Source organism: Heterodontus francisci, chromosome 45 (genome assembly GCF_036365525.1).
Source record: "Heterodontus francisci isolate sHetFra1 chromosome 45, sHetFra1.hap1, whole genome shotgun sequence".
Taxonomy (NCBI): Eukaryota; Metazoa; Chordata; class Chondrichthyes; order Heterodontiformes; family Heterodontidae; genus Heterodontus; species Heterodontus francisci.
In genome coordinates, this window is record NC_090415.1 from 13,986,804 (window position 1) to 14,012,329 (window position 25,526).

Consider the following 25,526-nt stretch of genomic DNA (forward strand, 5'->3'; position numbering starts at 1 on the left):
AGCAGATACTGTTTGTTCACTTACCCCAGGCTTGTAATGTCTCCATTTGCAGCTGATTTGAACAATTGTCCGCTCACTCAGTGAATGACGCTCACAGGCTGTGCTGGCGGAAGGGGTGCGCATGCGCTCATCTCATTTTGATGTCCAATGAGACTGGCCTATATCGCGCGTGCGCAGATCTCTGCAGCAATTCAACATTCAAAATTCAATGGGAACTTTCCCCATTTCACATTCATCAATGTCCGATTTGAAAAGCCGAACATGGGGTTAGGGTGGAGGGAGGGAGGGGAGGTGTGGGGCAACATGTAACATATAAAACTGGCAGCTAGTCCAATGTAGATGTTCAAATTGTGATCTGTCTCTGCAGGGTGTTTGTTATTATTGAGCCTCTCCTCTCAAAACAATCCGACAGAAACATGGGAAGACTGAGGGATCCGGTGTGTTTGCTGGGACTTTGCAGAGTTAATTTCAGCCAGTAAAATGTTGTTTTACCCGGGAAAAACCCGAGGTCAATGAGAGTAATGTCGGAGGGCGCTCTTCCTCATTTTATTCTAAACAAGAGACACACGCACGGAAGTACCGCGATTACACCGGACACACAATTACAGTGACAATAGAGTTCCAGCTCCCGGTTGTTAAATGTCCTCATGTTGACAGTCTTTGCTATAATTCTCAGGGGTTAGTTCCCGAAGCCTAGGTCTGTATCCCTTAAACACTCTGAACCAGGAGATCCCTGTTGAAATATTGATGGACAGGAATTTTTCCAATCTTTGGCCGAGTCGATCATAACCTGCTGTTCAATCATAGTCTTCGTCAAAGAATTAATGAGACATTCTGTTCACTACTCAGGCCTTGAACTCGGTTTGAGCAGACCAAAAACTGAAAGGTTCAGCACTTTTGCAGATAGAGCAGGTAAAGCTGGATAGAGGGACTCAGGGTGAATCCTACACACACAGGATAGAAGCAGTGACAGGTACTCAGGGAGGGGAACTGGTGTCGTTTCTGTTGCCTATGTGTGTTCAGACCATCAGTATTAGTCTCTCACTTAGTCTGAACATGTGTCTCCAAGAACCTGCAAATGCAGAATCCGGAAGCAGCTGTTTTGCTCAGAAATTGGTCGGAGCAGGAGAACCCCTGGCTGAGTGTGGAAACATTTTAGATATGTCCTCAAATCATCTCTCATTTGGGAAGATAGTTTACAGTTCAGGGAAATTTGTCGGTAACATGTGAAGTCGAGGCTCGAAGGCAGCATCCATACCTCCAAACGGGTCATTTACCTGAACCCTTCTAACACCACCTAACCCTCATGTGGCAGAGTCTGCAGATCATGCATTGGATTTATCAGCTATTTCAGAACCCGTCAAACTGGAGTGTAAAAAGTCATCCATAATCGCAGGGGACTGTCTGAGATGGAGGAGAATAAATAGGTCAATATGACCATCATCAATAATAATAAAGTGCAGAGGGAGGAGAGCGAGAGGAGGGAGATAGAATAGAGAGGGGAAGTGGTGACAGAAAATGTCCTGTGATTATTGGCCAAAATAGACCTACAAGGTACAAACTCAAGTTCTGTGATCAAGTCTGAGAGTTTATTAGTCTTAACTAAGATAGATAAAGTGAATGTTTAACAACAGCAATAGGTTTGCAGCATCACTCAGCACCGGATCTTGCTTCTGTGCTTGCTGGGGCGTGGACTTCTCTCTTTCTGCTTCCCTTGCTGTTTTCTTGACCATCCTCTATCTTCTCCTTCTAAGTGTGATAATGATGTTCCGTGGACCCCTCTGTAAGTGCCGACAATGTCCCGTAACACCCTTTCTTTTACCCTTCTTTGGGTGCAAGGATGTCACCATATTAGCTTTGAATTGTTTGAAGTATCCTAATTGGACCAGGTTGACATCATTGTTTGACCCTAGTTAGTTAATGGTTCAATCTACACACATTACAGATACTTCCTGTTCCTTTCTATTTTAACAAGGATACTAAAGGTCACATTCTTGCTGATAGAAGCCATTTTGATTTTGCAATTCTACAGTGTCCTATTTATCTCATCTCACCCCCTGTAAGGATGCTGTGGTCTTCAACCTATCTCTCCCATTGTTCTTACATAGAGGTTTTAACGGACTCTAGTCTTGTAATGTCATTTCATAATGAAACAAGCATTAGCTCAAACAGACTGTAATATATTGATGTACATAGCATACAATTATTCCTATTATAGTGGCTGTCCTTATTATTCACAAAGGTAAAATATGTCATGATCCATCACCCCCACATTGTGGGACCCCTCCTGCTGCATGACCTTTCCTTTATGTCGTGACTCAGTGCATCATCCACACAGACACATCTCTCAACATGGCATTTTGACATATTCCTGTGAAGATGACCGTCATGCTTTGCCATCCAGCCTTGACATAGCAGTTCTTGCATAAATGTAAGCCATGGAAATGTTCTAACCTTTACACAGAGTATAGCAGTGTTCAGGTGATACAGAAAATCCAGTGAATTGGGCAGAGACAATCAGTTGATCTATCAAAGTCTCTGAGTTTTATGCTCCGATCTATACTACTTAATACACAACTATTCTTTTGAAACTGAAAAGCTTGGATAGATGACTCTGGATTGTGTTCTGTAAGTAAGGGGTTGTTCTCCTTAGAGAAATGGAGATTGAGAGGAGGTTTAATAGAGGTGTATATAAGTTAGACAAGGATAACCTGTTCCCATTAGCTGATGGTACAAGGACTAGGAGACACAGACTGATGGTTTATGGCAAGAGATGGAAGGGAATGTGAGGAAGAACTTTTTCTCTTTTACCTGCTGGAACTCGCTGTCCACAAGTGTGGTGGAAGGAGAGACAATCAATGATTTCAATAAGAAACTGGATAAACACTTGAAGGAAACAAACTTGCTGCAGGGCGAAGCTGATCAAGCAAGGAAGTGAGTCTGATTGGATGTTGAGAATATTTTGGAAGCTTTCTTTCTGAATTTGCATTGACATTTTTAAGCTGCAAAATTCCACAGCACACTTGACCATCAACTTTAAGGGAGAAGAACATAATGTTGAGAAAATTTGTTGACTTCAATTTAGTCATGGCTTTGCATTTGTCACATTCTATGGCAAGGTTGCAGAAATATATTTGACCACGAGTGGGCATTGCAATGACCGGGAATCTAATCTGGGTCAATTGTTTGGAAGGCAGATATACTCACCACTATACCAGCATCGCGGGCATACATGTAGCTCGTCATTTATACAGTATACACACCAGAGCTCTTTAGAACTGAACTGTAATTGATGAAATGTTTTACAACCATTTCAATCTGCACCTGAACACCACGTTCATGTTCCCATTGGAGGATAGAATCATGGAATGGTTACAACATCTCCGAGAAACCGACAAAATTATAACAGGACTGGACAGACTAGATGTAGGAAGGATGTTCCTGATGGCAGGGGAGTCCAGGACCAGGGGTGACAGTCTAAAGATAAGGGGTAAGACATTTAGGACTGAGATGAGGAGGGATTTCTTCACCCAGGGAGTGGTGAACCTGTGGAATTCTCTACCACAGAAAAGAGTTGAGGCCAAATTATTAAATAAATTCATAAAAGAGTTTGTACTACTGGATTCGGGCATTTAGATGCTCATTAAATGGAATGCGTTTTAATTTCCTCTTATATTTGTAAGGCTTTTTTTTTTAAACAGTACTACCTTTTAGGGCCACACAGTGATGAACACCGCAAACTCACAGCCCCAGCGACCCGGGTTCAGTTCTGGGTACTGCCTGTGCGGAGTTTGCAAGTTCTCCCTGTGACGTGGGTTTCCGCCTTGTGCTCCGGTTTGCTCCCACAGCCAAACACTTGCAGGTTGATGGGTAAATTGGCAATCGTAAATTGCCCCGAGTGCAGGTAGGAGAATTGAGGGAAGATAGGAATGTGGTAGGGAATATGGGATTAATATAGGAATAGTATGAATGGGTGGTTGATGGTCGGCACAGACTCAGTGGGCCGAAGGGCCTGTTTCAGTGCTGGATCTCTCTGTGACTCTATGTACTACTAAAGCGTGTCTTTATTTCTAAAATGATCCCCGCTTATGTCTAAAGGGATCAAATGATACGTGGACAAAGCGAGAACAGGGTACTGAGTTTGGATGCTCAGCCATGATCATATTGACTGGCGGTGCAGGCTCGAAGCGCGGAATGGCTTACTCCTGCTCCAATCTTTCTCTGTTTCTATTAAATTGGTTATTCGGCCCGTCGTGTCGTGGCCGGCTCTCTGCAAGACCAGTTCACCTCCTCCCACCGACCCGCCTTTTCTCCATTGCTCTGCAGTTTTGTTTTATTCTTGATATAATTATTCAATTCTGTTTTCTGGGTCTCGATTGAATCTGCCCCCAACACACTCGATGTTATTCCTCTCCAATTTCAGATATTTCTGAAGGAATTGGAGTATTCTTGCATGACTCACTTTTAACCAGTAGATGGCATCAGTCTACAATCATTTGGATCTTGTGATTTGTGTACACACATATCGACCGCAATGGGTCTGCTGCTGCCCGGGGAGTTCTCCAAGCACGCCGCCTTGGCAGGGACAAAAACACTGACGAATTATCCCAGTTCCTTGTCGATCTCCACAATGTACAGAAATAAAACACGAAACGCAACATCTCTTTTAAAATCAGCCGACAGCTTCTTTGAAACAACTGCCCTGAAAAAAAAACACTGACCCTGCCCGGAACTGAGTTTGACATCAGATAACACAACGGCTCTTCAAAGAGACATCAAATTGGCAAAAGATAGAGCTGTTACCTCTTGTTGATTCCAGCACATAAACGTCTCAGAAGGATTTGACCACCCTCTTTACTGTCCACTGATAACTCTCGAAGCAGAGTGACCCAGATTCCTTTGTCTCCATATTGCAGCTGGGAATTTCAGGACCTTGCAGTTCTCAGTGTGAGAGCAGTGACACCATTGGATACAAGTCATTTTATCAGAGTAGCTCATTTTCGAACTCAAGACACGCCTTAATGGTATATAAACGGTAGAATTGTAAAAAAAAGCCTTACAAACATGGGAAGAGAAAATTAAAAGGCATTCCATCTGATGAGCAGATAAATGCTCGACTCCAGTACAATTCATAGCAACACAAAATAACGCGAACAGTATAACATTACCGTCTCTCAGACAGTAACCAGCCCTTTCACAGATGAAGTGGGTGGCTCTGAAAAGAGCCTTTGGGTTGACAAATTCAGGTCTGGCAGCTTCACTTGCCCTTCGTGCTCGGAGCGCTGGTTTTCTTGGGCAGTAGCACGGCCTGGATATTAGGCAGCACCCCGCCTTGTGCGATGGTCACCCCTCCCAGCAGCCTGTTGAGCTCCTCGTCGTTGCGGACGGCCAGCTGCAGGTGTCTGGGGATGATACGGGTCTTCTTGTTGTCCCGGGCCGCGTTGCCGGCCAGCTCGAGGATTTCAGCTGTCAGATACTCGAGCACAGCAGCCAGATAGACCGGGGCTCCGGCACCCACCCGCTCAGCATAGTTGCCCTTTTTAAGGAACCTGTGAACACGGCCCACCGGGAACTGTAGTCCAGCTCGGGAGGAGCGGGACTTGGCCTTGGACCGAGCTTTACCACTGGTCTTCCCTCTTCCAGACATTTCCACAATCTCACAAGCACTTTCACGAAGAATGTTGAGATCCGCCCACATTCCTCCTCCTTGTACCTTCTGGAGGAATGGAGTGGTGGGCACTGCTGATTGGTCACTCTGCTCTGTGCTCTTCATGTAACCAATCGGAGAGCTGCTGAATTCACCAATCAGGAGACGCCAAGGAGATGAGGGCGGAAAATAACGGCGCCAAATTGTCAGACTGCAACCGATTTTTCAAATTTGAAAAGCCCGCCAATATATTGGGGCGGCTTCAATATAGAATATAACATTTATAGTTCTTTTTTTACGGTTAAATCAATAAAACCTTTTTCATATTGTGTTATTCTATATTTGGTAACAAGTTCCAGATTGGCTTTTACATTCTGACATCTATTCGGGTTCACTCTCTGTCCTTTTTAAAACCAGCGAGCAGAAAGTCTCTTTCACAACATTCTCCAACCGGGCACATTTCATGTCAATTTTCATAATAATACCGCATCACTGATGAACGATTGTTTGTTATTCGTGGGAGACAACAGCGGAGTGTAGATTTTCAGTGTCAGGTGTCAGCGTGTGAGACGGAGGGTTCCGACACCACCGGGGGTTCCAGATAATGTAATTATTAATTTTTGAGGTCAAATTTGAACTCGGGAAAAAAGTGACTGCGAACTGATGTATGTGCGTTAAATCAGCTTTTATTGTCGAAATACAGAAAAGGGGCCGAATATGAACACGTCCGAGGACAAACCTCACAAATGGTCAGTGGCCAGTAATTTATGTCCGGGACATTATTAGTTAGAGACAGAAAGATCGCACGGGCAGTGAAACTGCATTAACCAGAATCTATGGGAGTAAAACAGAGATCACAAAGGCAAGGACACTTGATATATAAATCAATACAAGTCGATACTATACAATGTTGTAGCTTTTTCAGAGAAGTTGTGGGTGGCTCTTAAAAGAGCCTTTTTGTGTTTTGGGTGTGTTTTAGTACATTGCGGATATTTACTTGGAGCTGGTGTACTTGGTGACCGCCTTTGTACCTTCCGACACGGCGTGTTTGGCCAGCTCCCCGGGCAGCAGCAGGCGCACGGCGGTCTGGATCTCCCGGGAGCTGATCGTCCTGCGTTTGTTGTAATGGGCCAGGCGGGAAGCCTCACGGGCGATTCGCTCGAAAATATCATTCACAAACGAATTCATGATGCTCATGGCCTTGGAGGAGATGCCGGTGTCAGGGTGAACCTGCTTCATCACTTTGTACACGTAGATGGAGTAACTTTCTTTCCTGGATCTTCTCCGTTTCTTGCTGCCCTTCACTGGCGCCTTCTTCAGAACTTTCTTGGCACCCTTCTTGGAAGGTGCTGCAGTTTTCTTCTCGTCAACCATGATCACGATCAACTTCAGACACAGAATAACCGAAATTTCACTCCAGGCTCGCATTTTATAGACATCCCCTGAACCCTATGCTAATGAAGGATGGGAGAAGGCCATGTTCATGATTGGCTGGTTTACAATGATGTCACTGCCTGATGTTCTGTATCTATCTGATTGGGTGTCTAAAGTAACCAATGACATTTTGTGCTTCTCACAGCCACAAACTGTCGCAGCAGTCAGATCGTCCAAACCCCTTTGCCGGCCCTTATCCATCTACATCAGTGACTTTCTGAGTCCCTCTTCCTCATCAACCATTTCTATTTTGCTAGTACGAACTCGTCTCTTTTTTCACTCTCTATAGTTCCCTTCCTTATCAGGATGTAGCGCCCCTCTGCACTTCCGTCCATCAACAGGACCGAATCGTCCAGTATAGTGAGTGTCAGAGTGGGACAAATGCGAGCATTGAAGTGCAAGTTCTTATCTCCATGTAGCGTGCCAAATAAGGTTGGTCAGCTGCAGTCACAAGTAACCACATGAAAGATTGAGATGACAGCGCTTCTGATATGTCTTCCTTTTTCCTCAACCGAGGATACCCTTGTCCGCACTTTCCACCCCATCAGCCACCACATCCAAAGAATCATCCTCCGCCATTTCTGCCACCTCCAGCGTGATGCCACTACCAAATGCATCTTCCCCTCCCTTCCCCTGTCAGCATTCCGAAGGGATCATTCCCTCTGCGACACCCTGGTCCACTCCTCCATTACCCCCACCACCTTGTCCCCTTCCCACGTCACCTTCCCCTGCAAACACAGGAGGTGTAATACCTGCCCCTTTACCTCCTCTCTTCTCACAATCCCAGGCCCCAAACACTCCTTTCAAGTGAAGCAGCGATTTACTTGTACTTCTTTCAATTTAGTATACTGTATTCGCTGCTCACAATGTGGTCTCCGCTACATTGGGGAGACCAAACGCATACTGGGTGACCGCTTTACACAACACTTCTGCTCAGTCTGAACGCATGACCCCGAGCTTCCGGTTGCTTGTCATTTCAACACTCCCCCCTGCTCTCATGCTCATATCTCAGTCCTGGGATTGCTGCAGTGTTCCAGGGAACATCAACGCAAGCTCGAGGAACAGGATCTCATTTACTGATTAGGCACAATACAGCCTGCCAGACTGAATATTGAGTTCAATAATTTCAGAGCATGACGGGCCCCCCATTTTACTTTTATTTTTAGTTATTCTATCTTATTTATATTTATTTTTCTGTTTATTTTATTTTATATCATCTTAGTTGGTACAGTTTGCTTACCCACTTTTTTTTCCATGTTGTACTTGTGGCTATTCAAATTTCATCCATTAACACCCTATCTGTACTAATGCTTTGTCTTTCAACACGCTATTAACATAATGTTTGCCTTTGCTCCATGACCTTCTGGTCAGCTATTCTGTGACGTTGTCCTTTCTGCACCTTCTCCTTTGTTATCTCATGCCCCACCCCCGCTTTACTTGCTTAAAACATTTCACATTTCTAATATTTACCAGTTCTGAAGAAGGGCAACTGACCTGAAACGTTAACTCTGCTTCTCTCTCCACAGATGCTGCCAAACCAGCTGAGTTTATACAGCATTTCTTGTTATTATGAAAGATTGAGATCGTGACCATTACATATTTCTGGCTGAAACTAGGCGAGGCAAGGGAACTTATTATTACTGGCGACAAATATTCAGGAAAGATAGGTCTGAAAAATATGGAGGGTTGTGCAGTGGAAGGAATTGATCAAATATAATATGATAACACTGGCAGGGATGATGTTTCTGAGGTGTTAACAAAAGAATCTATTTGGTCATATATGCGGAATATGGCAGGAGGAAATGCATGGACATTCTGGGTCGCGAAATATTTGTCCTTCCCTGCAGGACATGTGAGTGTGGGATTCATTCTGTGCCCATCAGTATGTGATATTTACCTGTGGCTTTTACTCCATATCTGTCAATCTATGGTCAATGATTTGGTGATTTCATTCAATAATTTGAATCTTCAATAGGTGATTGTTTTTTTTTTATTCTCCGTAACATTCAGTTTCTAAATGGGTGATGATGGGTTTTGTTCTGTGAGCGTGGGTTTTGTTATGTATCTGTTAATATCTGATTTTGGAGTCTGGGCATTTCTCTATCTGTCAATTTCTGAATTGTGAATTTGGATTTTAATCTGCACCTGTCAGTTTCTGGTATGAAAGGTTGTTTGATTTTGTCTCTGTACCTGTTAGTAAGTGACATTTTTGTGTAGCTTTACACAGCACATGTTAATTGATGACACACCAGCGTTGTTTTCACTCGACATGTCAGTCTCTGGTTTGGAGGCCTCACCTGTGTTCTGTATCCATCAGATGTCTACATATGAGGGTGGGTTTTAACCCATTTCTTTCAATCTGTTGTATGTAAGTACTGTTTATTATCTGTATCTGTATGTTTCTGATGAACGAATGTGGACTGTATCGCATCCCTGTCAGTGGTTCATTAAGAGATATTTTACAAGGTACCTGCCCGTTCTGATATGTGAGTATGGGTTGTGATCTACATCTGGCCGTTTCTGGTACGAGACATTAGCATTGTTTTCACTCTGTGTACGTTTGCCTCAAGTGTCAGAAGCTGGGTTTCGTCGTACATCTCATTCTCTGCTGTATGATTGTGGATTTACATCTGTACAAGTTAGTTTCTGATACGGGCGTGTGAATTTTATTCTGTATGCCAATTTCTGGTATGTGAGTGTGTGGTCTTTCTGTCCTGTCACTTTCTGCTGAACTGTATGATGGATTCGCTTTGGATCTGTGAATTTCTGCTATGTGAATGTTGGCTTTCCTTTACATTTGTCATAGAGTTATACAGCACAGAAACAGGCCTTTTGGCCCATTGTGTCTCTGCCTCCCATCAAGCATGAATCTATTCGAATCACATTTTCCAGCACTTGGCCCATGGTCTTGTATGCTATGACGTTTCAAGTGTTCATCTAAATCCTTCTCAAATGCTATGAGGGGTCCTGACTCTACCAGCCCTTCAGGTAGTGTGTTCCAGATTCCAACCACAGTCTGGGTGAAATATTTTCTCCTCAAGTCCCCTCTAAACCTGCTGCCCATTACTTAAATCTATCTCCCCTGGTTGTTGATCCCTCCACTGAGGGAACGTTTTCTTCCTATCTGTACTATCAATGTCCCGTGTAATTTTGTATACCTCAATCAGTTCCCCCCTCAGCCTTCTCTGCTCCAAGGAAAACAACCCGAGCCTATCCAGTCTCTCTTCATAACTGAAATGCCACAGCCCAGGAAACATCCTGATGAATCTCCTCTGCATGCTCTCCATTGCAATCACGTCCTTCCTTTGGTGAGTTGACAAGAACTGTACACAGTACTCCAGCTGTGGCCTAACTAGCATTTCATTCAGCTCCCTCATAACCTCCCTGCTCTTATATTCTCATTCTCTGGTATTTGAGTTTGTGTCTTTTTATTCTGGTTAGCTGTCACACTCACTTCTCTGAAGTAAACATCTTATGAACCGTCTCCAACACATTTACTTCCTTTATTAAATAAGGAGACCAAAACTGCACACAGTATTCTAGATGTGGTCTCACCAATGCCCTGTATAACTGAAGTATAACGTGATTATTGTCATTTTCAATTCCTCACGTAATACTGGATAGCATTCCATTTGCCTTCCTTCTGTCTTGCTGTAACTGCACACTAACTTTTTTGACTCATGCACTAGAACACCTAGATCCCTCTCCAGAATTCTGCAGTCGCTCAGCACTGAAATATTTTTAAATCTTCCTGACAAAGTGAACAACTTCCCATTTTCTCACATTGTACATCATCTGCCAGATTTCTGCCCACTCACTCAACCTACATATATCAGTCTTCAACTTCCTTATGTCCTCTTCACAACATACATTCCGACCTATCTTTGTTTCATCTGCAAATTTAGCTGCCATGTCATCACTCCCCTCATCTACGTCATTGATATAAATTGTAAAAAGTTGAGGCCCCAGCACTCGTCACATCCTGCCAATCAGAAAAGGACCCATTTCTGCATTCTGTGTGTTCTGCCAGCCAGTCAATCTTCTATCCATGCCAATATGTTACCCATGAACTCCTACTTTGCACAATCACCTTTTATGTGGCACCTTGTCAAATGCCTTCTGGAAATCCAAGTACTGTCTGTCAACCGGGTTCCCCTTTATCCACAGTGCATGTTAGTCCTTCAAGGAACTTCAATAAATAGGTTAAACATGATTTCCCCTTCACAAAACCATGCAGACTATTCCTGATGACCTTATGTTTCTCAAAATGCCCAGCTATAGCCTCCTCATTGATCAATTCTACCACCTTCCTCATGACAGGTGTCAAGCTAACTGGCCTATAGCTAATGTTAACTCTGCATCTCTCTCCACAGATGCTGCCAGACCTGAGTATTTCCAGCATTTCTTGTTTTTGTTTCAAATTTCCAGCATCTGCAGTATTTAGCTTTTATATTACTATAGTTACCCTTTCTCTGCCTCCACACCTTCTCGAATAGAGGGATTATATTTTCTACTTTCCAGTCTGATGTCACCTTTCCAGAATCTTACGAATTTTGAAAAATTAACACCACCAAATCTATTACTTCCGTAGCCACCATTTTGAAACTCCTAGGATGAAGCCCATCGGGTTCTGTGGACTTGTCAGCCCGTTGCTCCATCACTTTACTCAGTACCACTTCCCTGGTGATTGTAATTTCAACAAGTTCCTCTCTTCCATCCACCTCCTGATTTACAGCTATGATGGGAATGTTTTTTGTATATGCAACAGTGAAGATAGAAGCATTTTTTAATGTACATTTCTTCTGTCATTTCCTTATTCTCAACCTTTAACTCCTAATTTTCATTCTCTAGAGGACCAACACTCAATTTACTTGCACTTTTCCTTTTCAAATACCTGTGGAAACTCTTGCTATCTGTTTTTAGATTTCTCACTAGCTTACACCCATGCTCTAATTTATTTTTTTCCTGATTAACCTTTTAGTCATTCTCTGCCATTCTATATATTGTGACCAATCATCTGACCTGCCACTCATCTTTGCTCAATTATATGCTTTTTCATTCAGTTTGATGCCTTCCTTAACTTCTTTAATCAACCATGGATGGGGGATCCTCCCCTTGGAATTTTTCTTTATAGTAGGGATATCCTTATTTTGAGTATTCTGAAATATCCACTTAAATGTCTGCCACTGCTTCTCTATTGAACTATCTCAAAGAACAAAGAACAAAGAAAATTACAGCACAGGAACAGGCCCTTCGGCCCTCCAAGCCTACGCCGATCCAAATCCTCTATCTAAACCTGTCGCCTATTCTCTAAGGGTCTGTATCTCTTTACTTCCTGCCCGTTCATGTATCTGTCTAGATACATCTTAAAAGATGCTATCGTGCCCGCGTCGACCACCTCTGCTGGCAATGCGTTCCATGCACCCACCACCCTCTGCGTAAAGAACTTTCCAAGCATATCCCCCCTAAACTTTTCCCCTTTCACTTTGAACTCATGTCCCCTTGTAATTGAATCCCCCACTCTGGGGAAAAAGCTTCTTGCTATCCACCCTGTCTATACCTCTCATGATTTTGTACACCTCAATCAGGTCCCCCCTCAACCTCCGTCTTTCTAATGAAAATAATCCTAATCTACTCAACCTCTCTTCATAGCTAGCGCCCTCTATACCAGGCAACATCCTGGTGAACCTCCTCTGCACCCTCTCCAAAGCATCCACATCCTTTTGGTAATGTGGCGACCAGAACTGCACGCGGTATTCCAAATGTGGCCGAACCAAAGTCCTATACAACTGTTACATGACCTGCCAACTTTTGTACTTAATACCCCGTCCGATGAAGGAAAGCATGCCGTGTGCCTTCTTGACCAGTCTATTGACCTGCGTTGCCACCTTCAGGGAACAGTGGACCTGAACACCCAAATCTCTCTGCACATCAATTATCCCCAGGACTTTTCCATTTACTGTACAGTTTATTCTTGAATTGGATCTTCCAAAATGCATCACCTCGCATTTGCCCTGATTGAACTCCATCTGCCATTTCTCTGCCCAACTCTCCAGTCTATCTATATTGTGCTGTATTCTCTGACAGTCCCCTTCACTATCTGCTACTCCACCAATCTTAGTGTCGTCTGCAAACTTGCTAATCAGACCTCCTATACTTTCCTCCAAATCATTTATGTATATCACAAACAACAATGGTCCCAGCACGGATCCCTGTGGAACACCACTGGTCACACATCTCCATTTTGAGAAACTGCCTTCCACTGCTACTCTCTGTCTCCTGTTGCCCAGCCAGTTCTTTATCCATCTAGCTAGTACACCTTGGACCCCATGCGCCTTCACTTTCTCCATCAGCCTACCATGGGGAACCTTATCAAACGCCTTACTGAAGTCCATGTATACGACATCTACAGCCCTTCCCTCATCAATCAACTTTGTCACTTCCTCAAAGAATTCTATTAAGTTGGTAAGACATGACCTTCCCTGCACAAAACCATGTTGCCTATCACTGATAAGCCCATTTTCTTCCAGATGGGAATAGATCCTATCCCTCAGTATCTTCTCCAGCAGCTTTCCTACCACTGACGTCAGGCTCACTGGTCTATAATTACCTGGATTATCCCTGCTACCCTTCTTAAACAAGGGGACAACATTAGCAATTCTCCAGTCCTCTGGGACCTCACCCGTGTTTAAGGATGTTGCAAAGATATCTGTTAAGGCCCCAACTATTTCCTCTCTCGCTTCCCACAGCAACCTGTGATAGATCCCATCCGGACCTGGGGACTTGTCCACCTTAATGCCTTTTAGAATACCCAACATTTCCTCCCTCCTTGTGCCGACTTGACCGAGAGTAATCAAACATCTGTCCCTAACCTCAACATCCGTCATGTCCCTCTCCTCGGTGAATACCGATGCAAAGTACTCGTTTAGAATCTCACCCATTTTCTCTGACTCCACGCATAACTTTCCTCCTTTGTCCTTGAGTGGGCCAATCCTTTCTCTAGTTACCCTCTTGCTCCTTCTATATGAATAAAAGGCTTTGGGATTTTCCTTAACCCTGTTTGCTAAAGATATTTCATGACCCCTTTTAGCCCTCTTAATTCCTCGTTTCAGATTGCGCCTACAATCCCGATATTCTTTCAAAGCTTCGTCTTTCTTCAGCCGCCTAGACCTTATGTATGCTTCCTTTTTCCTCTTCGCTAGTCTCACAATTTCACCTGTCATCCATGGTTCCCTAATCTTGCCATTTCTATCCCTCATTTTCACAGGAACATGTCTCTCCTGCATGCTAATCAACCTCTCTTTAAAAGCCTCCCACATCTCAAATGTGGATTTACCTTCAAACAGCTGCTCCCAATCTACATTCCCCAGCTCCTGCCGAATTTTGGTGTAGTTGGCCTTGCCCCAATTTAGCACTCTTCCTTTAGGACCACTCTCGTCTCCTGGCCCAGTAACCCAGTTCACTTCAGCCAGCTCAGCTTTCGTGCCCACATATCTGCCCTTATTTAAGTTTAAAATACTAGTCTTACATCCACTTCTCTCATTTTCAAACTGGATGCAAACCTCAATCATATTGTGATCATTGCTACCAAGAGGTGCATATACTCTGAGGTCATTAATTAATCCTGTCAAATTACACAGTACCAAGTCTAATATAACCTGCTCACTGGATGGTTCTAGAAGATACTGCTCAAAGAAACTACTTCGAAAGCATTCTATGAACTCCTCATACCGGCTTCTATTACCAATCTGATTTTTTCCAGTTTTTATGAAGATTAAAATCACCCATGATTATTTCCATCTCTTTATCACAAGCACCCATTAGTTATTCTTGTAGACTTCATCCTACATTGTGATTACTGTCTGCGGGCCTGTAGACTACTCCCACTAGTGCCTTTTTTCCCTGACTGTTCCTCATCTCCAGCCAAACCAATTCTACATACTGATCTCCTGAACCAAGGACATGTCCAAATATTGCACTGATGCCAATCTTGATTAACAGTGCCACCCCTCCAACTTTACCTAGCTTCCTGTTCTTCTTGAATGTTTCACACCCCTCAATATTGAGGACACAATCCTTGTCATCCTGCAGCCATGTCTCCATAATGGCTATTAGATCATATTTATTTCCTTCAACATGTGCTATCAGTTTCTTTACTTTGTTATGAATGCTCTGTGCATTCACATACAGAGCCTTTAGTTTTATCTTTTTGTTATCTTTGTAACATCTAGTGTTGACTGTTGGTCAGCTCTTAGTTTTTTTTCCTCTGTGTCCCTTCCTGCCATTCTCTGGCCTTCATTTCCCCGGTTACTATTCTGTTTTCCTGCCTTGACTCTATCCCTTGATTTGTTACATCTGCTAAAGCTTGTTCCTCGACCCCTTTGTTTAGATCAAGTAACTCTCTACATCCCTAGTTATACGGTTTGCTCGAACACTGGTCCCAGTTTGGCTCAGGTATAAACTGTCCGAACGGTACAGCCTCCACTTTCCCTAGTACTGGTGCCAGTGCCCCACAAACTGAACCTGACTTCTCCCACACCAGTCTTGGTGGGTGTAAGTTTCACTGTATATCTCTCAATCCCTAGTCTACAATTTACCTCTGTCATTTTGGGATTTTGAGTGTGGCTTTATCTGTACCTGTCAGTTTGTTTTGTGTGAGTAACATCTAATTCTGTACCTTTCAGCTTTTGGTGTGTGTGTGTTCTGGCTTGTACTTTGTCCCCATCAGTATATGATATGTGAGTGTGGATTTGACAGTTAATATTACATTCTTGTGTATATGAGTGGGAGTTCACACTTTATCTTTGATTGTCTAGTAGCCAATTTAAGGTTTAACCTGCGCCCTTAAATGTCTCATGTGTAGCTGTGGTTTTTAACCTGTCTCTGTCACTGTCTGATATAAGAGTAAGGGTTTCAGTCTGGTTTTTGAGTGTGGAATTTACACCACATCTCTACATTCTCTCGGATGTGAATGTGATTTGTAATCTGTACATGCCAGTTTCTGACATGTGGCTGTGAGGTTTACTTTGTACATTGTCTTTCTCTGATATGTGACTGACAATTTTATTCTGAACTTGTCAGTTTATTTTCTGTCTGTGTGAGTTTTAACCTGTATCTGTCAGTGTCTGATATCTGAATCTTCTTAATTATGTTTGTGTTGCTCTGTATCTGTCAGTGTCTGAAGTGCAATTGTCAGGTTTACTTTGTACCTGTCAGTGTCTGTTGTGGATGAGAGAGTTTCACTCTCTAACTGTTAACTTCTTGCAATTCATTATTGATTTCACTCTGTGTTTGTCAGTCTCTGGTAGTTAAGTACGGCATTTATACTGTATCTCCTAATTTCTGATATGTGAATGTAGATATTAATGTGTACCTGTTGGTTTCTCCTATGAGAGTCTGGGCTAAAATCAGTTTCTGCCAGTTTCTCATATGTGAGGGTGGCATTTATTCAGTACCTGTTACTGTCTGAATTGTGAGAAGGTTTTAATCTTTCTCTGTCAGTTGCTGGTATGTGAATGTGGGTTTATTTTGGATCTTTCAATTTTTGGAATTTGAGTCTGTGCTTTACCCTATACCTGTTTGTTTCTGTTAAGTGAATGAGGGATTAAATCTGTACCTGCGCATTGATAGTAAATGAATGTAGTTTTTAGTCTGTATCTGTCAGTTTATGAAAAATGAAGGTGGTTTTATTTCTCTGTCTGCCAGATTCTGATATGTGACTGTTGTTTTATTCTGTACCTGTTATTTTCTGGGATATGATTGCAGTTTTTGATCTGTATCTGTCAGTTTCTATTACTTGAGTGAGTTTTACTTTGCACCAGTTGTCTTCTGGTATGTGTGTATCGGTTTTAAGCTGCACCAGTAAAGTTAAGGTAATATAGTGTGGGTTGATTCTGTATCTTTCAAACTCTAGTGTGTGACATGGGGCCTTTTTCTGAATCTGTCGATTTCTGCTCTGTAACTGTAAGTTTTAATCTGCAACTTACAGTTCCTGATAGGTGTGTGAGCACATTTTCTTTTCTTCTGCAGCTATCAACGTCTAGTACAGAGGATGTGTGTTATTCTTATCTTTCAATTTCTATCATTGAAGAATTGCTTTTCCTTTGAACATCTCAGTCTCTGCAACGTGTCCATGGGTTTTACATGGTAACTGTCTGTCTCTGTTAAGTGATTCTCAATCTGGCAGTCTCTTGCATGTGAGTGGTTTTATTTTCTTCTCTGTAGCTGTCTGTTTCCCTTCAGTGGCTGGAGGTTTTAATCTTTACTTAAACTCTTTAATAATTTGTAAATGTGAATTTCACTCTGTGTCTGTCTGTTTACGTTCTATGAATTTTGTAAACATCAGTTTCAGGCATGTGAGGGTGAGATTCACTGTCTCCAGGATGCACCCTCTTGTGAGATTGACAGAGTGCCTTTTAATCTGATAGTGGGTTCTGCTTTTGAACTTTACCTAATTTTCAGCAGTATTGAGTTGGAATTGATTGGATACAATGTCTGTCTCTTCTGCTTTGTTTGATTGCTGAATTGGAAATGTGTCTCTGAACTTGGGATCAGTGAGAGTTTGACTACATCTGCTCCTTGTGACTATGGCATGAACTGAAGGCCTATGGGAGTGGTACTGTACCTTGTCTGTGATGGAAGGAGCCGACTGCACTTTCCCTTGTTCCTGGGAATCATCACATTCATTCTGCTCCCTTGAACTATTCACCGACAGTAAGGAAGAAAACTATGTATGGTAAGTCACGAGCAGTTGAGGTGGAAGCTAGAAAAGAGATTAATGTAACATTTCAATTAATAACCATTATGACTAATCACAAATGCTAACCAAAAATACAAAGAATATCACTGTCTGATTCCACTGCAGCTCTCAGCATCTGCTGACGAGGTGTCTTGGCAGTTTCACAGCAATTTTGGGACATCCAGAAACAAGCCAACATCTACACTGCTCCAAGGTTGGAACGACCTGATCGAGCAGGGATATTTGTGCAGGTCAGGTTTCTATTTCCATCTGGCATTATAATATAATAACCTAAGAACTAGGAGCAGGAGTCAGCCATTCAGCCTCTCGCGCCTGATCCACCATTCAATAAAATCATGTCGGATTTGATCTTGGCTTCATTTCCATCATCCTGCCTGGCCAAAAACCCATTCCTCCCTTGTAGATCAAAAGTTTAACTCATCCTTGAATATATTTCATTTTCCAGCCTCCACTACTCTCTGGTGCAGAGAATTCCATAGATTAATGACGCTTTGAGAGAAGAAATTCTCCCTTACCTCTGTCTAAAATGGGAGACCCCTTATTCTAAAACTGTGCAACGTGGTTCTTGATTCCCTCAAGAGGGGAGATATCTTCTCAGCATCTACTCTGTCAAGACCCCTCAGAATCTTACACTTTTCAATAAGATTAGCTCTGATTATTACTAATTCCAATGAGTGTAACACAACCTGCTCAACCTTTTGCTCATAAGACAGCCTCTTCATCTCAGGAACCAACTGAACGAATCTTGCCTGAACTGCATCCAATGCACGTATGCACGAAGGAGACCACAACTGTATCCACTATTCCAGGTAAGGTCTCACCAACTCCCCGCAAATTTGTAGCAAAACATTCCTCCATTTATATTCCAGCCCCCTTGCAGGTAATGCCAAAAGTCCGGCTCTGTTTTCACTATTCACTTTTCAATAACAACAAACAGCGTGAAACCGGAGCTAAACCAGGAACAAGCATTACAGGTTTGAGAAGCAATTTTTTTGTTCATTACTTCTGCCATTTCCTTATTACCAAACTTGAACTTCCAATTTACATTCTCAACACTCACTTTCCTTACACTTTTCCTTTTCAAATGCATGCAGAAACCCTTGTTATCTGTTATTACATTTCTAGTTAGCTTACTCCCATGCTCTAATTTCTTTGCCCCTGATTAACCTTTGGTCAGAATATATAGAATGGCACAGAATGACTCAATCATCTGACCTGCCACTCATCTTTGCACAATTCTCTGCCTTTTCATTCAGGTTGATGCCTTCCTTAACTTCTTTAATCAACCATGGATGGAGGGTCCTCCCCTTGGAATTATTCTTTACAGTAGGGATATACTTATTTAAAGTATTCTGAAATATCCACTTAAATGTCTGCCACTGCTTCTCAATTGATCCCAGTTCACTTCAGCTAGCTCAGCTTTCATGCCCACATAGTTGTCCTTATTTAAGCTTAAAATATTAGTCTTAGACCCACTCCTCGCACTTTCAAACTGGATGCAAACTTCAATCATATTGTGATCATTGCTACCAAGAGGTGCATTTACTCTGAGGTCATTAATTAATCCTGTCAAATTGCACAATGCCAAGTCGAGCAAGTTCTAGAACATGCTGCTGGAAGAAACTATCTCGAAAGCACTCTATGAACTCCTCATACAGGCTTCTATTACCAATCTCATTCTTTCCAGTTTATAATTATTTACTTTAGACATACAGCACTGAAACAGGCCCTTCAGTCCACCAAGTCTGTGCCAACCATCAACCACCCATTTATACTAATCCGACATTCATCCCATATTCCTACCCCATCCCCACCTTTCCTCAATTCTCCTATCACCTATCGAAACTCGGGGCAATTTATAATAGCCAATTTACCTATCAACCTGCAAGCCTTTGGCTGTGGGAGGAAACTGGAGCACCCGGTGAAAACCCACAGAGTCACAGGGAGAACTTGCAAACTCCACACAGGCAGTACCCAGAATTGGACCTGGGTCGCTGGAGCTGTGAGGCTGCGGTGCTAACCACTGCACCACTGTGTTGTTTAAAAACACCTGTGATTCTTTCCATCTCATTATCACAAGCACCCAATAAATATTCTTGTATCCTTCATCCTAAATTGTGATTACTGCCTGGGGGCCTGTAGACTGTTCCGACTAGTGCCTCTTTCCCTGACTATTCCTCATCTCCACTCAAACCAATTCTACATCCTGATCTCCTGAACCAAGGTCATGTCTAACAATTGCACCAATACGATCCTTGATTAACAGTGCCAGCTCTCCACCTTTACCTCGCTTCCTGTTCTTCTTGAATGTTACATATCCCTCAATATTGAGGACCTAATCCTTGTCATCCTGCAGCCATGTCTCCATAATGACTATTAGATCATATTTATTTACTTCAGCGTGTGCTATCAGTTTCTCTACTTTGTTATGAATTCTACATGCATTCACATAAAGAGCCTTTGGTGTTATCTTTTTGTTATCTTTGTCACATCTAGTGTTGACTGTTCGTCTGCTCTTAGGTTATTTTTCTCTGCCCCTTCCTGCCATTCTTTGGCCTTCATTTCCCATATTACTATTGTGTTCTCCCACCTTGACTCTACCCCTTGATTTGTTACATCTACTAAAGCTTGATGCCTCTACCACTTTGTTTAGATCAAGTACCTCTCTACATCCCAATTATATGGTTTTCTCGAACACTGGTCCCAGCTTGGTTCAGGTGTAGACTGTCCAAACGGTACAGCCTCCAGTTTCCCTAGTCATGGTGCCAGTGCCCGACGAAGCGATCCTCACTTCTCCCACACCAGTCTTGGCGGGTGTAAGTTTCACTGTATATCTCAATCCCTGGTCTACAATTTACCTCTGTCATTTTCAGTTTTTGAATGTGGCTTTATCTGTACCTGTCAGTTTGTTTTATGTGAGAAATGTCTTATTCTGTACCTTACAGCTTCTGGTGTATGCGTATCTGTCTTGTACCTTGTCCCCATCAGTATATGGTATGTGATTGTGGATTTGACACAATATTACATTCTTGTGTATATGAGTGGGGGTTCACACTTTATCTTTGATTGTCCAGTATGCCAATTTAAGGTTTAACCTGTGCCCTTAAATGTCTCATGTGTAGCTGAGGCCTTGAACCTGTCCCTGTCTGGTATAAGAGTAAGAGTTTCAGTGTGGATTTTACACCACATCTCTCCACGCTCTCGGATGTGAATGCGATTTTTAATCTGTACATGCCAGCTTCTGACAGTGGTCATTCTCTGAAATGTGACTGCCAATTTTATTCTGAACCTGTCAGTTTTTTTTCTCTGTGTGTGAGTTTTAGCCTGTATCTGTCAGTATCTGGTATATGAATCTTCTTAATTATGTGTGTGTTGTTCTGTATCTATCAGTGTCTGAAGTGCAATTGTCAGGTTTACTTTGTACCTGTCAGTGTCTGTTATGGATGAGAGACTTTCACTCTCTGTTAACTTCTTGCAATTCACTATGGATTTCACACTGTGTCAGTCAGTCTCTGGTAGGTAAATGTGGCATTTATACTGTATCTCCTAATTTCTGATATGTGAATGTAGATTTTAATGTGTACCTGTTGATTTCTCCTATGCAAGTCTTTTTACAATCTGTTTCTGCCGGTTTCTCATATGTGAGGGTGGCATTTATTCTGTACCAGTTACTTTGCGAAATGTGGGAAGAATTTACTCTTTCCCTGTCAGTTGCTGGTATGTGAATGTGAGTTTATTCTGGATCTTTCAATCTTTGGAATTTGAGTCCATGCTTTACCCTATATCTGTTTGCTTCTGTTAAGTGAATGAGGGATTAAATCTGTACCTCTCCATTGATTGTATATGAATGTAGTTTTCAGTCTGTACCTGTCAGTTTATGGAAAATGAAAGTGGTTTTATTTCACTAACTGCCAGATTCTGATATGTGACTGTTGTTTCATTCTTTACTTGTTATTTTCTGGGATATGATTCTGGTTTTTGATCTGTACCTGTCAGTTTCTGTTACTTGAGTGAATTTTACTTTGCACAGTTGTCTTCTGATATGTGAGTGTCAGTTTTAAGCTGCACCTGTATGATAGGTTAAACCTCAAGGTATGATAGTGTGGGTTTATTCTGTGTCTTTCAAACTCTAGTCTGTGACATTTGGCCTTTCTCTGAATCTGTCGATTTCTGTTCTGTAACTGTACGTTTTCATCTGCAGATTACAGTTCCTGATAGGTGTATGAGCATATTTTCTTTGTCTGCAGTTATCAATGTCTACTACATGAGTATGTGTGTTATTCCTGGATTTCAATTTCTGTTATTGAAGAATTGATTTTCCTTTGTGCTTCTCAGTCTCTGCAATGTGTCCATGGCTGTTGCTGGTAACTGTCTGTCACTGTTAGGTGACTCTGGTTTTATTCTCTATCTGACAGTCTCTTGCCTGTGAGGGGTTTTATTTTCTGCTCTGTAACTGTCAGTTTCCTTTCTGTGGCTGAATGTTTTAATCTTGACTTAAACTTTTTAATAATTTGTAAATGTGAATTTCACTTTGTGTCTGTCTGTATACATTATATGAATGAGTTTATTTTTATTTTGTCAACATCAGTTTCAGGCATGTGAGGGTGAGATTCACTGTCTCCAGGATGCACCCTCTTGTGAGATTGACAGAGTGCCTTTTAATCTGATAGTGGGTTCTGCTTTTGAACTTTACCTAACTTTCAGCAGTATTGATTTGGAATGGATTGGATACAATGTCTGTCTCTTCTGATTTGTTTGATTGCTGGATTGGAAATGTGTCTCCAAACTTAGGATCAGTGAGAGTTTGACTACATCTGCTTCTTGTGACAATGCCATGAACTGAAGGCCTATGGGAGTGGTACTGTACCTTGTCTGTGATGGAAGGAGCCGACTGCACTTTCCCTTGTGCCTGGGAATCATCACATTCATTCTGCTCCCTTGAACTATTCACCGACAGAAAGGAAGAAAACTATGTCTTGTAAGTCACGAGCAGTTGAGTTGGAAGCTAGAAAAGAGATTAATGTAACATTTCAATTAATAATCATTATGACTAATCACAAATGCAAAACAAAAATACAAAGAATATCACTGTCTGATTCCACTGCAGCTCTCAGCATCTGCTGACGAGATGTCTTGGCAGTTTCACAGCAATTTTGGGACATCCAGAAACAAGCCAACATCTACACTGCTCCAAGGTTGGGACGACCTGATGGAGCAGGGATATTTGTGCAGGTCAGGTTTCTATTTCCATCTGGCATTATAATGTAATAACCTAAGAACTAGGAGCAGGAGTCAGCCATTCAGCCTCTCCAGCCTGATCCACCATTCAATAAAATCATGTCTGATTTGATCTTGGCTTCAGCTCCATTATTCTGCCTGACTAAAAACCCATTACTCCCTTGTAGATCAAAAAATTAACTGATCCTTGAATATATTTAATCATCAGCATCCACTTCTCTCAGGGGTAGAAAATTCCATAGATTAATGACGCTTTGTGAGAAGAAATTCTTCCTTACCTCCGTCTAAAATGGGAGACCCCTTATTCTGAAACTGTATGGCGTGGTTCTTGATTCCCTCGAGGGGAGATGTCTTCTCAGCATCTACTCTGTCAAGACACCTCAGAATCTTACATTTTGCAATAAGATTAGCTCTGATTATTACAAACTCCAACGAGTGTAACACAACCTGCTCAACCTTTTCCTCATAACGCAACCTCTTCATCGAAGGAAGCAACGGAACGAACCTTGCCTCAACTGCATCCAATGCACGTATATATCGCTCATGAGCGAAGGAGACCACAACAGTATCCAATACTCCAGGTGAGGTCTCACCAACAACCGACGTTTATATTCCATCCCCCTTGCAATAAATGCCAACAGTCCGGCTCTGTTTTCACTATTCACTTTTCAATAACAACAAACAGCGTGAAATAGGAGCTAAACCAGGAACAAGCATTACAGGTTTGAGGATAAAAACAGCCATGAATTTAAACAGCAGCTTCTTCACCTTTTGTCTCACTTACGCAGTGCACACGCAGCCCAAGAAATGCCTCTGCCTTCCGCCGCTCACTCCATGTTACCGGATCACTTCCTGCCTCACTCTGTCTCTTGCAAACAACTCGCAACCCTCCTGAACTTGCCCCAAAGTCAATGACGATCTCTGAGCCAGATTGCGGACAAGTTTCCCCAAACAAAGTGCTGCTGGAAGGAGACTGCTGTTTGCTGACTTACCCCGATACTGTAATATCTCCATTCCCTCTGTTAAAAACAAACGCTTTCCCCTCTTTGAATAAATGCCGTTCAATGGCCTTGCAGGCACAGGGGAGCGCATGCGCTCAGTCGGTCAACAACTCTCAGAGGTGTGGGCGGGGCTTTACCGCGCATGCGCTTCTTTCGGCAACGCTTTGAAAAACAAAAATACAAACAATTGGAACTTTATTCAGTTCAGTTTTATCACATTGTGAGCAATGGAACAGGGGCTGCGGGTAAGATAGAGAAGGTTCCCATCTGGGAGATTACCCCTTTATAAAGTTCAATTTGAGATTATTCTCTGCAGTATGTTTGCCCAGTTTCTCAAAGCAATCCTTGGAGGGAGTCGGTGTGTTTGCTGGGATCGCGCAGGATTTAATATCTGACAGTAACAGTCCTAGATTCATGTAATCACATTGAAAATGTCTGTCACTGAGTGTCACAGCGAACGGTTCGAGCTGAAACATTGCAGAGACCTCAACAGGGCAGAAAAAAAGTTACATTTGGGACATTGTGTGACTCACTTTCGGACACGTCCTCAGATTGTGAGATTAATAATGTGGCTGCTTGTGGCACCATATAAGTGAGAGATAAGTTTGTATCGTCAGTCTCCCCGGGTGGATCTTTCGAGATAAAACGAATCTGACATTTCAGCCCACAACTCAATAATTACAGGTCAGTCAGTCTAACCTCAGTAGTGAGCAAAATAATGGAATCATTCTGAGAGACAGGATAAACTGTCACTGAGAAAGGCATCGATTAGTCAAGAATAGTCAGCGTGGATTTGTGAAGGGAAGATCTCGTCTGACCAACTTGAGCGAATTTATTGAAGAAGTAACAAGGAAGTTGTATGAGGGCACTGCAGTTGATGCGGTCGACATGGACTTTAACAAGGATTTTGACAAGGTCCCACATGGGAGACTGTTTCAAAAATAAAATCCCGGGGGATGCGGGAAAATACAGTAAGCTGGATGTAAATTTGATTCAGTGGCAGGCAACAAAGGGTAATTATTAACGGGTGTTTTTGCGATTGGAGAGCTGTTTCCATTGGCGTTCCACTTGGCTCAGAACTGGGTCACCTGCTCATTGTGGTATATATTAATGATTTGGACGTAAATGTAGGGGAAATGATCAAGAAGCTTACAGACGACACAAAAATTGGTCGTGTGATAGAAAGCGAGGAGGATTGCTGTAGGCTGCAGGAAGATATTGATGCTCTGGACATATGGGCAAAAAAAATGACAAATGGAATAAAATTCGGATAAGTGTGAGGCGATGCATTTTGGGAGGTCAAACAATGCAAAGGAATACATGATTAATGGGAATATACTGAGTTGTGTAGAGAATGTGAGGGACCTTGGAGTAAATGTCCACTGACCCAGAAGGTAGGAGGACAGGTCTACAAGGTGGTTAAGAAGTCATGTAATTGCTTTCACAT

General features: G+C 42.4%; 1 protein-coding gene and 1 long non-coding RNA gene across 2 annotated transcripts in view; one reads left to right on the forward strand and one right to left on the reverse strand.

The window, feature by feature from the left end:
- LOC137356508 (uncharacterized) overlaps positions 1–25,526 on the forward strand; it is a 293,635-nt gene that overhangs the window by 181,875 nt on the left and 86,234 nt on the right. The gene's annotated exons all lie outside the window — the stretch shown is intronic.
- On the reverse strand, positions 6,412–7,021 carry LOC137356335 (histone H2B 7-like). Its single transcript, XM_068022215.1, has one exon. It carries the CDS (start codon positions 7,019–7,021, stop codon positions 6,641–6,643), a length of 381 nt encoding a protein of 126 aa, XP_067878316.1. The 3' UTR covers positions 6,412–6,640.

Bases quoted from the DNA above. Each gene is read 5' to 3' on its own strand.
- LOC137356335 (XM_068022215.1), bottom strand. From the start codon at position 7,021: ATGGTTGACGAGAAGAAAACTGCAGCACCTTCCAAGAAGGGTGCCAAG.